Genomic DNA, 14508 nt, shown 5'->3' on the forward strand with positions numbered 1-14508 from the left:
TTTAATGAGCATTAATACCCTGAATTCATAATCTATTATGTAGCTAAGAATGCCTACTTTGTTCTTACTCTGCTACAGCAAAGACATGCTAATGATACCATCGAAAGATATTTCAGTTGTTCAGAAGGAAAGGAATGAAATATAGTAGCTCTGATGTAGCTTCTTTTTTTAAAAAAAAGTGTATGTGGGTTTGGGGTGGTGAGATGTTTCATTTTGATATAAATGATTTCTCAATGGCTTGCTGTCCTAACTATTTTTCAACCAAAATTAGTTCTACAAAGAGTTGTAGAGGATGGGGAAAAGGTATTATGTCTGCTTTCCCCTTTACCAGCTGGGTGCATAATTCTCAGCCCCTGAGCTCATCAAAAGAGTAAGCAGATTTGAGATCCTCTGAGATCACACACAATTTAAAACTTGCTATTCATGCTTCAGATGATAAAGTTGGAAACAAGACATTGGTGGAACACTGAAGCAAAGGAAATCAGCAGACCGTAAATGGGAGCGCCAGGGACCAAACTCTTCTATGAGGCTGGGTTTCCTGCTCATTTAATACACAGATTCTTATGATACTGTGAGATTCCTGTCCTCTAACATGTAGAGATGACTTGCAAGATGGTAGAAAGAAGCACAACAATGGTGCAAGCAATATTAAAAGCCTTGTTTTCTAATGTTTATAAAGTACAACAATTTTAAAAGACCTTCAGATAAGGTGACAAGTGCATACACGACATTTTAAGACTGAATGTTCAAATGTGCCTGACTGCACTGAAGGAGAAGCAGAAAACTGTGGAGAGATGATTGGCACCTAGATCAGTACTGCATTCGGAACCAGTTGATTTCATGCTTGTGAGTTGGGAAGGCTTGGCTGACATTTTACTCAAGGTCCTAACTTCTTCAATGGCTACATTCAAGGCTCTAAGAAAAATCTATGCTTTAGGCTCAAGATCAGATTAAACAGATTTAAAAAAAAGCCAAACACTTCTTTTCTGTATTTGGTAATCTAAACAAAACCAGCAACCTCACCCCCAAACCCCAAAAAATATATTCCCGATTTTCTTCAGGAGATTAGGGGAAGAAAAGTAGGAGATAAAATGTAAGGTGAAAGATATAATAAACCTACTTTTAGAGTCAACAGGCTTTCGAAGATAATTTTAGACCAGCTGGCTCTGCTCTTGAAACACTTTTGAAACTCAGAATATAAAACCATGCCAGATCATTCAGCCTCAATATATCTCCTGGTAGGGCCTCAGCTATTATTAATGTACCCTTGTTTCATGTGGCTTTCACTTACGCCTACTTTCATAAATGGCCCTAGATTTCTCGTAGAGCTCATATGGATCAGGCTTCCGCGGGTCAAAGGCCTCGGTTGAGTCAGGAAAGGAGCTCCTGTGAAGGGCAGGTGGGAAGGGCAGGTTCTGCGGTATGGCCGGAGCAGATAAACTTGTTTGAGGACTGCCTTGATTCTCCCATCGGTCCATTATCTGAAAAGTGAGAGGACAGAGAAAATGACTGACAAATTCTTCCTGGCTCTTTCTCTTGTCACCTTTAGGTTAACCATTTTTCCTTGTGGACTTTTCTTCCAGGGAACGGGTAAAACTTTGGTATAAATTCCTTGAAAGAAAAGATTTTATGTCTATGTAAGACAACATCATAAACTGTTATAAATGCAAGCGGTGCCTGACTTTTGAATGCAAACTTATATATAACTTATATAACCTTGTCAACAGTGAGCCGGTAATCTTTGGCAAACCACTTAATTTCTCTATTTTTTTTCCCCCATAGGATAAAGATAATGTGTCTCAAGATAAATCATGTGTAAGTGCTTAGAAATGTACGGTATTAGTTGTTTCTTTTCTAAGATGGTTTCAACATATTACATCACTTTCACTGGAGCAGAAGATGTAGTCATCTACTTATACTCATTTGACACCTATGCAAATCGCAAAAACCTCCTACGCTTGAGCATTCAGTTGCTTTCCTCTCAGTTTAGACGTAATTATGCAACCATCTAGGATTCAGGGATTGTTCAAAGTCTCCTAGGATGCCTCATTTATTGCGGATCTGGTAGTTCCTCCCCCAGAATTTTGCTACTGATGTTGCTACTTCCATAATTTCTTAAAGACCTGCAGAGTACTTCCCAGTTTATCATGTTCTTTGACATACATGATCTTCTTGGATCCTCACCATAGCACCATGAGATAGAGAAGGCAGAGATTAATACCATTTATTATTATTATTATTTTTATCAAGGAGGAAGACAGGCTCCCTGAGATCACCTATTGGCACTGCCAGCTTCATCTTCATTTATCAACTGATGCCTCATTCAAACTCAGTTTTTCTTTCCTGCTTTGAATAAACCGGCAGTGTATGTAAGATTTAGATTAGTTTGCCCTCCTGTTGAAACTCTGCCCTGAGTACGCATGGTCCTCAGGACAAAGGCCAAACTTCCGAGAGGGGCGTGGCGGGCTCCTCTTGACCCTGGGTTCGCTCACCTTCCCCATATTGGCTGATGGGCTGGCTTCTCATTCCCGAGGACCCACCTGGTTCTCTTCTGCTTCTGAAACTTTGCATACTTCATTTCTCTTTCTGCATGTATTTTCCACTCTTCCATCCCCTCTTTCATTTCTCCTGGCTACTAGATTCAGAGGAGGTATCTCCTTTCCTAGAAGGCTCTTGCTGACCGCCCTGTCCCTCCTACCCCTCACACCACTTCAGCACATCCAACTGTGATTACCATGAGTCTACTCAGCCATGTCTCAAACAGGTCAGGCTGGGACTGGGGCTGCATCTTTCTACTTGTTGTATTACCAATGCATAGTTAGTACTCAGAAAATGTTCATTTAGTGAATGAATAAAATATGCCCACTTAAAAAAAAAACAACAACAGTTTTGATATACATTACATTGAACTTGGCAGGATTATAACTTTCTGTCCCCTATGGCACTGTCCTGCTTTAGTTTTCACACCAGCTATATTTTTGTCAGGGCTCCGATTCCAGCTCTGGTCTGTTTATTATCAATATTTTCAAGCTGGAAAGGATGTGAGGTGCCATATACTCCAGTGTTTTTTAAACTGTGCACCTGTATAACACCAGAGACACCTGGGGCCTGCCCTGCACACCTGGGACTGGGACTGTGGCAGGGGTTCATGTTGAGCCAACAAACTGGAAAAGAAACGGGTCACTGACCCTTCCTTCAATAAGATTGGCTTCATTTTGGCCGGGCGCGGTGGCTCAAGCCTGTAATCCCAGCACTTTGGGAGGCCGAGACGGGCGGATCACGAGGTCAGGAGATCGAGACCATCCTGGCTAACACAATGAAACCCCGTCTCCACTAAAAATACAAAAAAATTAGCCGGGCGTGGTGGCGGTGCCTGTAGTCCCAGCTACTCGGGAGGCTAAGGCAGGAGAATGGTGGGAACCCGGGAGGCGGAGCTTGCAGTGAGCCGAGATCGCGCCACTGCACTCCAGCCTGGGCGACAGAGCGAGACTCCGCCTCAAAAAAAAAAAAAAAAAAAAAAAAAAGATTGGCTTCATTTTAATTTGTTTTCTATGTGGGCTACTGCCCAAGATTTCATCTGAACAAAGTTTCTATAACTGTCAAGGATGGAAAACCCCTAGTCTAGTTCAATTTCCTCCTAAGAAACATAATCTCTAGAAGCATAGAGAGGGTAAGTGGCTTGTCTGAGGCCCAACAGTTGCCAGTGGCAAATCCTGGGTCAGAACCACCCTATAACTCTAACAGAATTACTCGTTTACATAATATCACACTGGGGGGAATAACTGGTAAATATGGTTTGAGTTTTAGTGAATTTTGTGAATTTTCTGCTCAGCAGGCCTTGTGCTCCCATTTGTAAAAATCTTTATGTACTTCATAATTCATCTGATAGCAAAATTCATACAGAAAGCTATTCTGGGTTTCCTTGGTCATCCATTCCGGGTGACCTTGCCATGATGTGGAAGGCCACATTTGTGGGTAAAGGCATATCCTTGGTAATTTTTCACTTTAGCTGACGGTAGGCACCAGGTGGATGCATTCTAGCTGTGACTTCATCCCTTCTGTTTTCAAATATAAGATACTCAATACTAAAAAGTAAATAAATTAGAAATATGGTCTGGGGAGCTGTAGTATCTCCCATTTGTCATCATAGGGCTTCAGCAAATGTTTATTTCTTTCTCCCATATTCCATTGAGGGTTACTTCATACCCACATGTGTCTTGCTGGTAGATGTATTCTTCATGTACAGTCATTCGACATGCTTCATATGAAATATTGGTGTTTCTAAAAAACAATCTTAAAACTACAGAACAAGTAATGCTTTGGGCACTGTTTGGGAAGGCTGCCATGGCAGACTGACAAATTCTACAATTTCTGTAGCACAGAGATTGGGGAATTAGTCAAGAGTCCAGTTCATGCTTAGCAAAGCATTCACAATTTCCTACTGTGACATTCATTAACCCTTGAGTCACTCTGTCAGGGTTTCCCAAAAGGCTGTAAAGCAGAAAATCACTGCACCCAAGAAAAAGCAGACATACTATTCTGTTCCCCATCACCTCCTGCCCTGCTCCCTCCTAAATGGAGTTACCTGGTGACTCCTACCCAGAAGACCATGGGGCAAACCACCTGCCCCAGGGTCAGAGGTCACCCCCTTAGCTGGGGCTGGTATGCTGACCCGACTACACCTTCTGAGGGGTGGATTCCGTTGACTCTTCCCTACTTCCTTAGACACTTTGGTCTCTGGACTTTTGCTTTCTATCTGGGATACTCACTCTGTGCTCCTCTCTACCTTCATGAACCCCCTGCGTTCTGATCCTGTCCCCTTACTGAGGTAGATGGGCCTTACTTGGTCCACCTAGCATCTTCTTGGCCTTTCTCTGTTTAGAGTTTTTGTTACCTGCCAGGTGTTTATTTCTCAACAAGCTTCTTTTTGGGCCACTCTTGTCCAGTCCCAGTGGTGTCCACACCCAGGCCAATGTTTATAAACATCTTACTAGAATAAGCACAAATGGAAATAAAGTTGTTTTCTGTAGCTGAGAGAAGTCTGTATCTCTGCTGGCCTTGCTGAATGAATGGATGTCTGTGAAACTTTATGAAAGGACAGCCACTGAAATATCAGTGAGCAGCCTGGACATACAGTCCACACCCAGGCATCAAATAGTAAAGAGATTATGAATGAGGCAGGCCCCTCTCCCCTACTCCCATGAAATGCTCTGCTCAGAAACTGTTTTCTTACTGTAGAAAGTGGAGTAGTTTAAATCCTCCCCCTCACTATTTTGGGCAAGGTTGGAAGATGATGGCATTTGTCTTGATTCTGTATCTGTAGAATGCACTTGATCCTTTCCAGATGGAAAGAATGAGAACTCACTACTTTAGCATATTACTTGTTCAACAGGAAGTGACTATCTTGACATGGAATAGCATGAGATGTGGATCAGTAAGACAGAAAAGAGTCAGGGAGTCACACAGGACTAGGAGGAAGCTAGATCTCACCCCATATAACATTTCCTTATTCTGATCCAAGATATCATCAATCCTCTACCTAGCATCTTCCTGGCCTTCACCTATTTAGAGTTTATGTTACCGGCCACATGATTATTTCTCAACAAGCTTCTTATTGGGCCTCTCTTGTCCAGTCCCAAAGTGTCCATGCCCAGGAGAGTGGGACTGGATAAGAGAAGGCCAAAAGGGCCACACTCAGAGGACAATGTGTATAAGCCCACATACTGTGGTATATTGTTACATACTTGTTTTGATTAATAGTTCAGTCAACTATGTTCATTTCATAGAGCATCCTTAAGTGACTTGGTAAAGGCTCATGAATGGAGGGTCTGCTTCCTGTGGTGATAATAGTTCATGTTTTCAAGCTCAGCATGTAGAGGCAACATGTTTTAAGCACCTTACATAGATTAGCTCATAGAATTCCTCACAATGACCAAGTGAGACGGTGTTATTATCTCCACTTTACAGATATAGAACTTGAGACTCTGATAGCTTACATAGCTAGCTCAAGTCATCTAGTTAGGGAAAGAAGCACAACTTGAGTCCAGGCAGAATGCCTTTAGTGCCAGCACCCTAAACAAGTGTATTAATGCCACACTTCCTCTCATTATAGTCCTCGAGTTTCCGGTAGATACATGGAAGACATTAAATCTATAGCCTTCTACCTTCCTTTGTCTATGCCCTGGAAGTCCAAGCCTTAGCTTTTGTAGAAATACATGGATTCAGGACTAATTGTACATTGAGTTCTATAAAACATTTTTTGGAATTATTGACTATGAATGTAATTACAATAATGACAGCAAATGCTGCAATTATACCAAATGACATAATTTGGTATAAATGTGGGACGTATAAGGAAATCACTAGATTGCATAATTGTAGCACCATGATGAGGTCGCAAGGTTCCTTGTTAAATTAGATAAAGATGTGTATAACCACAGAGTACAGATTTAAGTTTGGTGGTGAAAGGAAGAAATTATTTAGACATCGGTTAAGATAAACCAAATTTCATTTTGAACATTTATAAGTATCTCTTTTCAAAATCACATGCATCCTTAAGTGATTTGCTAAGCTTAAATAGGACTGGTTTTCCCATCTAATGTTCTTTGTGGACCAGAGGAGTCAAATCCTAAATGAGGTCCTGCTCAGGAAGAGTCTTCTGCTTTGCTGCAGCCTCTTCCGGTCATGGGTTTCACATATCGCAGTTAGGGTAGAGTATTCTAACACATAAAATGGGATCCCAGAAAACCAGTCCCAGCTCTTGGGACTTGGGCAATTAATCGTTTCAATCTATCAGCAAGTAAAGACCATCTCTAATTGCTAAGCCAACTTGGCTAGCCTAGCTCTGCAAAAAGATTGTTAAAACCCACCAGCTTCCTATATTGGCACAGACATTTTACCATGTTTCATAGGGAAGTAGGCCTAGAGTGGTCAGATGATGGTAGAGATCTCCAGTATCTGAAGAAGACTCAGAAGCACCATTCTGAGTGATTGTCAGGTGTGGCAGAATGTATACACAGTTTACAGAGCTTAAATATATGTGTGTACATATATATACACATATATATGTACACACAAAGACATATACACACATTATATGTATATATACACATACATATTTTATATATACACATATATACAAAGCTAACATAGATACACATGACACACACATATGTAGCTCTGTAGACGTTAAAATGTAAATGTAAATATATACAGAGTTAAATTTTTTGTGGACTACATTTAATTTGCAGGTCAAGACTTCTGGACCTATAGTTTATATTATTTCTAAAAATTCCATGTTATGAAGACTACATAGTATTGCGGACAGGAGAAAAACAAAAGGTTTCTAAAGTAGTTTCATTACATTAGGCTGCATAGTGTTAATGTTCATTTTGCAAGTATATATTTTAAAAGGGCAGAATTGTTTTTATAGGAAGGTCAGATGAGTGACTCTTGTACTTGTGGGACAGACACAAGACAAAGGGATACAGAGGATTTATTTTTTTGACATCACAGACTTCTAGAGTTGAAAGAGATTTTGAGGTCACCAAATTCAACTTTTATTTAATGAAATTGCAATAGTAAGTAGAAATAAAGAAAGAAGCATAATAATTCCAACTTACAGGCTTTGGAGTTTTCCATGGAGAAAAGAAACCTGTAATAAAGAAAACAATATTTGAACTTTGAAAATATTGCCCACTGCCACTTACGGGTGGCATGATATTAAGATAATTGTAATTGATTTTAAATTACTTAATAGCCAACAATAACAATAATAAACTTCTGCCTGACTGTATCATTTTCTTCAAGGAGCTCAAAATCAAATAATTTCATTGGAATTGTATGAATGATTCTAAGAACATTCCTTATTGGGCAGCTGAAGATACTAAGGCACAGAGAAGGCAAGTGAACATATATCAAATGGTCAGGGCTTGACAAGGTTCAAAACTCAGTCACCCTTAGGGATTTCTATTGCACAGCCTTAGTGGGGGAGAGAGAGAGGATATTGACATACATTTTGATTTCAAAGGTAAATATCTTCGCTTAGTATAAGAAATGATTGTTTTATTTACCTGCTTTATGTGGTTAAAAAACAATTAATAAGCTTTCATTATTCCTAAATTTAAAAATAATGTATATACCTACATTATGAATTGGGTTCCACTATAAATTTTTGTGAGTGTTTCTCCACCGAGATGGGGCAGATTTCTATCTTTGTGCCCCAGTACTAGCAAATATTTTGTGTGAAGAGCTCAAAATGTTTGTTAATTGAATGAACCATGTATCATGGAAGCCTTTTTTACCCAATGTATTGATCTCTTTCTATTATCACAAAATATAATGATTTGAGTGACCCTGTTGTGATTCAAATGATTAAGATAATTAAAAGTAAATGATAGATTAATTCCCTTTTTAAAAATTATGATTTTAGCATATGAAATCAATTTTTTAAAGGTGATAAAAACAAGCTTAAAATAGAGGGAGAGGGCACTGCCACATGCTGGTCCTAACAATCCAAAACTTAATCGAGCACATAGAACAAAATCATATCTTTTCATGTATCTTCCTTCTTTCAACAATTTTCACTTAAGTTAATATCAGGTAGTTTCTGATAAAATCCCTAATAAAAATGAATATTGAAAACATGCCACATACTATGTTTTCATCTTTAAAACAGACTTGTTCAAAATGGGCATAGTTGACAACTATTCCTCTTTCCGTTTGTAGGAAATATCTGTAGAAATCGGGATACATAGTTATCTACACACATTAAGGAATCCAACTCAGCATGGCAAAAATAGTAATTGTACCACAATGCATTGTTGTGAATAAGTGATGATTAATTTTATGAAAAGAGTTAAACTGAGCTGGGTGCAGTGGCTCACGCCTGTAATTACAGCACTTTGGGAGGCCAAGGCAGGCGGATCACCCGAGGTCAGGAGTTTGAGACCAGCTTGGCCAACATGGTGAAACCCTGTCTCTGCTAAAAATAAAAAAATTAGCCCGGCGTGGAGGCATGCACCTGTAATCCCAGCTACTTGGGAGGCTGAGGCAGGAGAATTGCTGGAATTCAGGAGGCGGAGGTTGCAGTCAGCCAAGATCCTACCACTGCACTCTCCAGCCTGGGCAACAGAGTGAGACTCTGTCTCAAAAAAAAAAAAAAAAAAAAAAGTTAAACTATATAATCCATCATGTTTCAAAGCTTTCCTTAGAACCTAGAGTTAAGTTTAATGTTTAGGGGTAATAACCATCTTACCCAAGAAGCTTGGTAAAATTAGCTCTCTTTCTGTCTTACATATGCTGTTCACTATTTCTCTTTCCAATTAATAAAAAAACTATGTTCACTGTATGGTTTATAAGGATTTAATTGCATCCTTTTTGGAAAGAGTTGACAGTAAAAATTACAGATAAATAAATACATTTATCTCCTTGACTCATTCTGTAAAATACCAATGAAAACAATTCGACCATGGGTTTAAAAGTGAAACAAATTTTAACCTATTGGCTGATTGACCATTGTCTTCAGTGAAGTATAAAATTTGTTTGCTGTTTTATGGAATTGCCAGCAATAGTACTTTTGAGAAAAGACGTCGTTTATATATTTTCACAACGTCAAAATATTCAATTATTTCCTGTACTTTCTTTGTGTCGTCACCTTCTTCCTGCAATGCCCAAACAGCCTTTGAGTATTTGCTATTTCACATTTGACAGGTGCTGGGATTCTTAGACTTTGATACAGAGGTATTGAAAATAGTTCCTCTTAATGGTGCTCTCATCTCCACATGAGACGTTATCTTAAAAGATGATTTTCCCTCCTATAGAAAATGTATAATCATCTACCCTCTCAGGAGTTATGGCGGCAGAACTAAAATGGTGTAAGCAGGAGCCTGGCGGAGAAGAGACAAGGAGAGAGGGTGTTTAATTTGACTGCCCTTCATCATGGGCACTTGGGCTCCTCATTCTTCTAAGGCTGATTCATTCAGTCTGACCTCAGACCATTGGTGCAACCCAGGGCTCCTTTACTGCTCATGTGATGGCAGTTTCTGGAATATTTCTAATGCTGAGTTGTACTGCAGAAGCTTCAGTCTCTGAAGCAATAGTAGCCCTTTCTGAATCATTGTTAAAAAGAAGTTGCTTGCTGCAGGGTAAGGAATTTCATGTGGTAAGAGAGAGCATCAGAATAATTTCCTAAAAAAAAAAAGCTATTTTTATTTATTTGTCAAATTATTAATCATGCTACAAACATTTAAATTAAGATGAATGAAAAACATTTATTTTGGATATACTCAATTTGGTCCTGATGAAGAGAGAAGGTCAAATTTTCTATGTGATTAAACTCCAACTTTCTGCTCAACTTCATGGGAAGTTGTGGGTCAAACTGCTATAAATGTCTTGTATGTTTTTGTGGGGATGGCCCCTCTAGGAAATCTAATCTATTTCAATTAAAATTAAAAAGCACTAAAGGCCGGGTGCGGTGGCTCACGCCTGTAATCCCAGCACTTTGGGAGGCCGAGACGGGCGGATCACGAGGTCAGGAGATTGAGACCATCCTGGCTAACACGGTGAAACCCTGTCTCTACTAAAAATATATTAAAAAAAAAATGAGCCGGGCGCGGTGGCGGGTGCCTGTAGTCCCAGCTACACGGGAGGCTGAGGCAGGAGAATGGTGTGAACCCAGGAAGCGGAGCTTGCAGTGAGTGGAGATCGCGCCACTGCACTCCAGCCTGGGCGACAGAGCAAGACTCCGTCTCAAAAAAAAAAAAAAAACACTAAAAACCAAATCAAAACTTTCAAATCCTTGAAGAGACATGCTGGTTATTATATTGAGCTTATTTCTGAAATTATTCTGGTAGGGCGTAGATCACAAAAGCAAGATAAGACTTCTGTGATCTAGGAAGTTTTGCATATACGTGTATTGTGTGTTGAATCTCCACACTATGTGAATGGAATAATCTCTATTGGGCATGATTATTTAAAAACTACTTGCTAAATTTTGCCTTTGCTGTTTGCCTCACAGATCATAGGGACACTATTCCTCTCATCCCCCAGAAACTACTATACCTCACTTGGCGTCCTAGCCTTTCTCAAGTCTAAGCATTTTTCTAGGCTTGGTTCATCTGAGAATATTAATTTTGGGGTACCTCATCATCCATCTTCATAGAAAAACAGGAACAGAGATACAGACAACCTTTTCTTCAGCCTTTCTGAGTTGAGGTAGTCCATTACAAAACCAAGTTTATAGAAAAAGAGCCGTATTCTTTAAAATAGTAGTAATAGTAATAGTTTGTTTTAGTTTCTGGCCTTTATTTCCCCTACTTCTATAGAAAGCTGTATATTAGAATTCTCTGGTAGGATTAAAATTTTTTTTATAATGACCTGACTCATGTTTTCATACTGATCATTTATTGACTTTTATCCTGAGCCACTTGTGTGTGTTTGAGTGTGCATTTGTGTGTGTACAAATGCAAATGTATTTATTTGAGCTTCAGTCTTATGACAAAAGCAAAAGAGCTCAAGATACAGTTATAAGTTATATGAAATATGGATAAGAACATAAAACAAAAAAGAGAATAAATGGAAAAATTTAGATGTAGCTAATATCGAAACTAGATGCGATGCATTTTTAAAATTTATTTTTTAAATAGATGCATTTTAATATAAAACACAAAACTGAATTACACCTGTAAAATCTGTCTTCTTTGGAACCAGAAATAAAACTAGAATATATTTGTAACTCTGCATCTAAGAGCACAGTGAGATGGGCAGAGAAACAGACACACATTGCAGATTGTTTAGGCAGGAAATCCTGGTACTTGAAAATGACAGAAGAAAAAAGACAACACTGATTTCATTATTGAAATGTAAATTGAATCTACATGTCAACTAGATACAATTTTTTTTCTTGAGACAGGGTTCCACTTGGTCACCCCAGGCTGAAGTGCAGTCGTGTGATCTTAGCCCACTGCAACCTCTGCCTCCCAGGCTAAAGCGAACCCTCCCACCTCAGCCTCCCAAGTAGCTGGGACCAAGGCACCTGCCACCATGCCCCGCTAATTTTTGTATTTTTAGTAGAGATGGCATTTCCCATGATGATGAGGCTGGTCTCAAACTCCTGGCCTAAAGTGATCTGCCCACCTCAGCCTCCCAAAGTGCTGGGATTACAGATGTGAGCCACTGCGCCTGGCCCTATGTTGTGGGAAGTCAGAGACCCCGAACGGAGGGACTGGCTGGAGCCGCAGCAGAGAAATTGGCTAATCACATTAATGATTTAAGACAGTCTGTTATTTGGCTTGGGGATTGGCTTATGAATCTCGAACATTGCATGCAAATGCAGTGCAATTGGAATACTTCTGATTTCTGTATCACACCATATTCCTACAATGAGACTGATCATTCATGGGAAATGGTCAAAGGACACCTTCTGGGTAGGAAAGATAATTTATCCTTGGACAAAACCAAACTAAAGAAACAAATTTTTGAAGCCTCTCAAGCTCATTTATCCATTGTTCCTGGACCTGAGGCATTAGATCAGGTGGCAGAAAGTCTTTCTGGACTAAACCCCACAACTTGGATTAAGTCTACTGGGGGCTCCACTATGGTAAATTTTGGAATTATGTTTCTCTGTTTAATTGACTTGTTTTTAGTGTGCCAGAGCAGCCAAAGTATCCTGAATCAAAATCGAGAGAACGAACAAGCCTTCGTCGCCATGGCACATTTATATAAAAAGAAAGGGAGAGATGTTGCGGGAAGTCAGGGACCCCAAACGGAGGGACTGGCTGGAGCCATGGCAGAGGAACATAAATTGTGAAGATTTCATGGACATTTATCAGTTCCCCAAATTAATACTTTTATAATTTCTTATGCCTATCTTTACTGTAATCTCTAAACATAAACTGTGAAGATGTCACGGACATTTATCGGTTCCCCAAATTAATAGTTTTATAATTTCTTATGCCTGTCTTTAATCTCTTAATCCTGTTATCTTTGTAAGCTGAGATTGTATGTCACCTCAGGACCACTATTCTACAAATTGATAGTAAACGTGTGTTTGCACAATATGAAATCAGTGCACCTTGAAAACGAACAGAATAACAGCGATTTTAGGGAACAAGGGAAGACAACCAAATGTCTGACTGCCTGCAGGGTCAGGCAGAATACAGCTATATTTTTCTTCTTGCAGAGAGCCTATAAACGGATGTGCAATTAGGAGAGATATCACTGAATTCTTTTCCCAGCAAGGAATATTAATAATTAATACCCTGGGGAAGGAATGCATTCCTGGGGGGAGGTCTATAAACGGCCGCTCTGGGAGTGTCTGTCTTATGCGGTTGAGATAAGGACTGAAATACGCCCTGGTCTCCTGCAGTTACTCTCAGGCTCTCTAGGGTGGGGAAAAACCCCACCCTGGTGAAATTAAGGTCAGACCGTTTCTCTGCTCTTGAACCCTGTTTTCTGTTGTTTAAGATGTTTATCAAGATAATACATGCACAGCTAAACATAGACCCTAATCAGTAATTCTAATTTTGCCCTTTGCCTTGTGATCTTTATTGGCCTCAGAAGCATGTGATCTTTGTGACCTCCTCCCTGTTCATACATCCCCTCCCCTTTTGAAGTCCTTAATAAAAACTTAGTAGTTTTGTGGCTCAGGTGGGACATCACAGACCTACCAAAATGTGATGTCACCCCCGGAGGCCCAGCTGTAAAATTCCTCTTTGTACTCTTTCTCTTTATTTCTCAGACTGGCCAACACTTAGGGAAAATAGAAAAAATCTACGTTGAAATATTGGGTGCAGGTTCCCCCGATAGCCCTAAATACAATTTTTAATGAACTGCAGAAATATGGTTGCCAGATAAAATATATACCCAGTCAAATTCGAATTTCAGAGAAAACAATGAATAATTTTTGGGGTATAAGTATGTTCCATATATAGCATGAGACATATACTACATGGGACATACTGTTATTAAAAATTATTTGATACTTCTGGAACCTATTCATACTAAAAATTACTCATTGTTTATCTGAAATTCAATTTAATTAGGAATTTTATACTTTTATTTGCTAAATCTGGTCATCCTATATAGGGAACAATTTATATATGTCCCTGGTAACCATTTTAAAATAAAAACACAATAGTAACATCTACTGTAGGTAATATTTATTTCATTTGAAAAAAAACCCTGAAAATATTTACTATTTTCTTTATTGTCAGGAATCTTGATTTTGAGAAACCTTAGAACATTGCATTTGCTATACAGATCATTGCATTGTGCTGACTGCCTTCTCATTGGGATCCTGGACTGAGGTCACCTCATGCGATACAGGATGCCGTGGCCAATGCTAGTGCCACAAAAGGCCATTTTCAAATTGCTTGATGCAAATTACAGAGTGGCTCTTTTCAGAACTTACTTCTCCTGACACATGATAACCAAAATGAAAGAACATCAATGTCTTTACAGCAGATCTGAAGTGGAGATCTCCTATCTGGGTGTGCATTTGTGTGGTAA

General features: G+C 39.3%; 1 protein-coding gene across 4 annotated transcripts in view; it reads right to left on the reverse strand.

The window, feature by feature from the left end:
- The window catches only part of MAGI2 (membrane associated guanylate kinase, WW and PDZ domain containing 2), a 1483072-nt gene that overhangs the window by 175716 nt on the left and 1292848 nt on the right, over positions 1-14508 (reverse strand). For all 4 annotated transcript variants that reach the window (XM_050782786.1, XM_050782785.1, XM_050782788.1 and 1 more), the window contains exons 11-12: positions 7623-7654; positions 1292-1481 (exon numbers count right to left, since the gene is read on the reverse strand). In XM_050782786.1, the coding sequence (XP_050638743.1) occupies positions 1292-1481; positions 7623-7654 (222 nt within the window). The remainder of the gene's footprint in view (positions 1-1291; positions 1482-7622; positions 7655-14508) is intronic.

The sequence above is a fragment of the Macaca thibetana genome, chromosome 3, assembly GCF_024542745.1.
Source record: "Macaca thibetana thibetana isolate TM-01 chromosome 3, ASM2454274v1, whole genome shotgun sequence".
NCBI classification, from domain to species: domain Eukaryota; kingdom Metazoa; phylum Chordata; class Mammalia; order Primates; family Cercopithecidae; genus Macaca; species Macaca thibetana.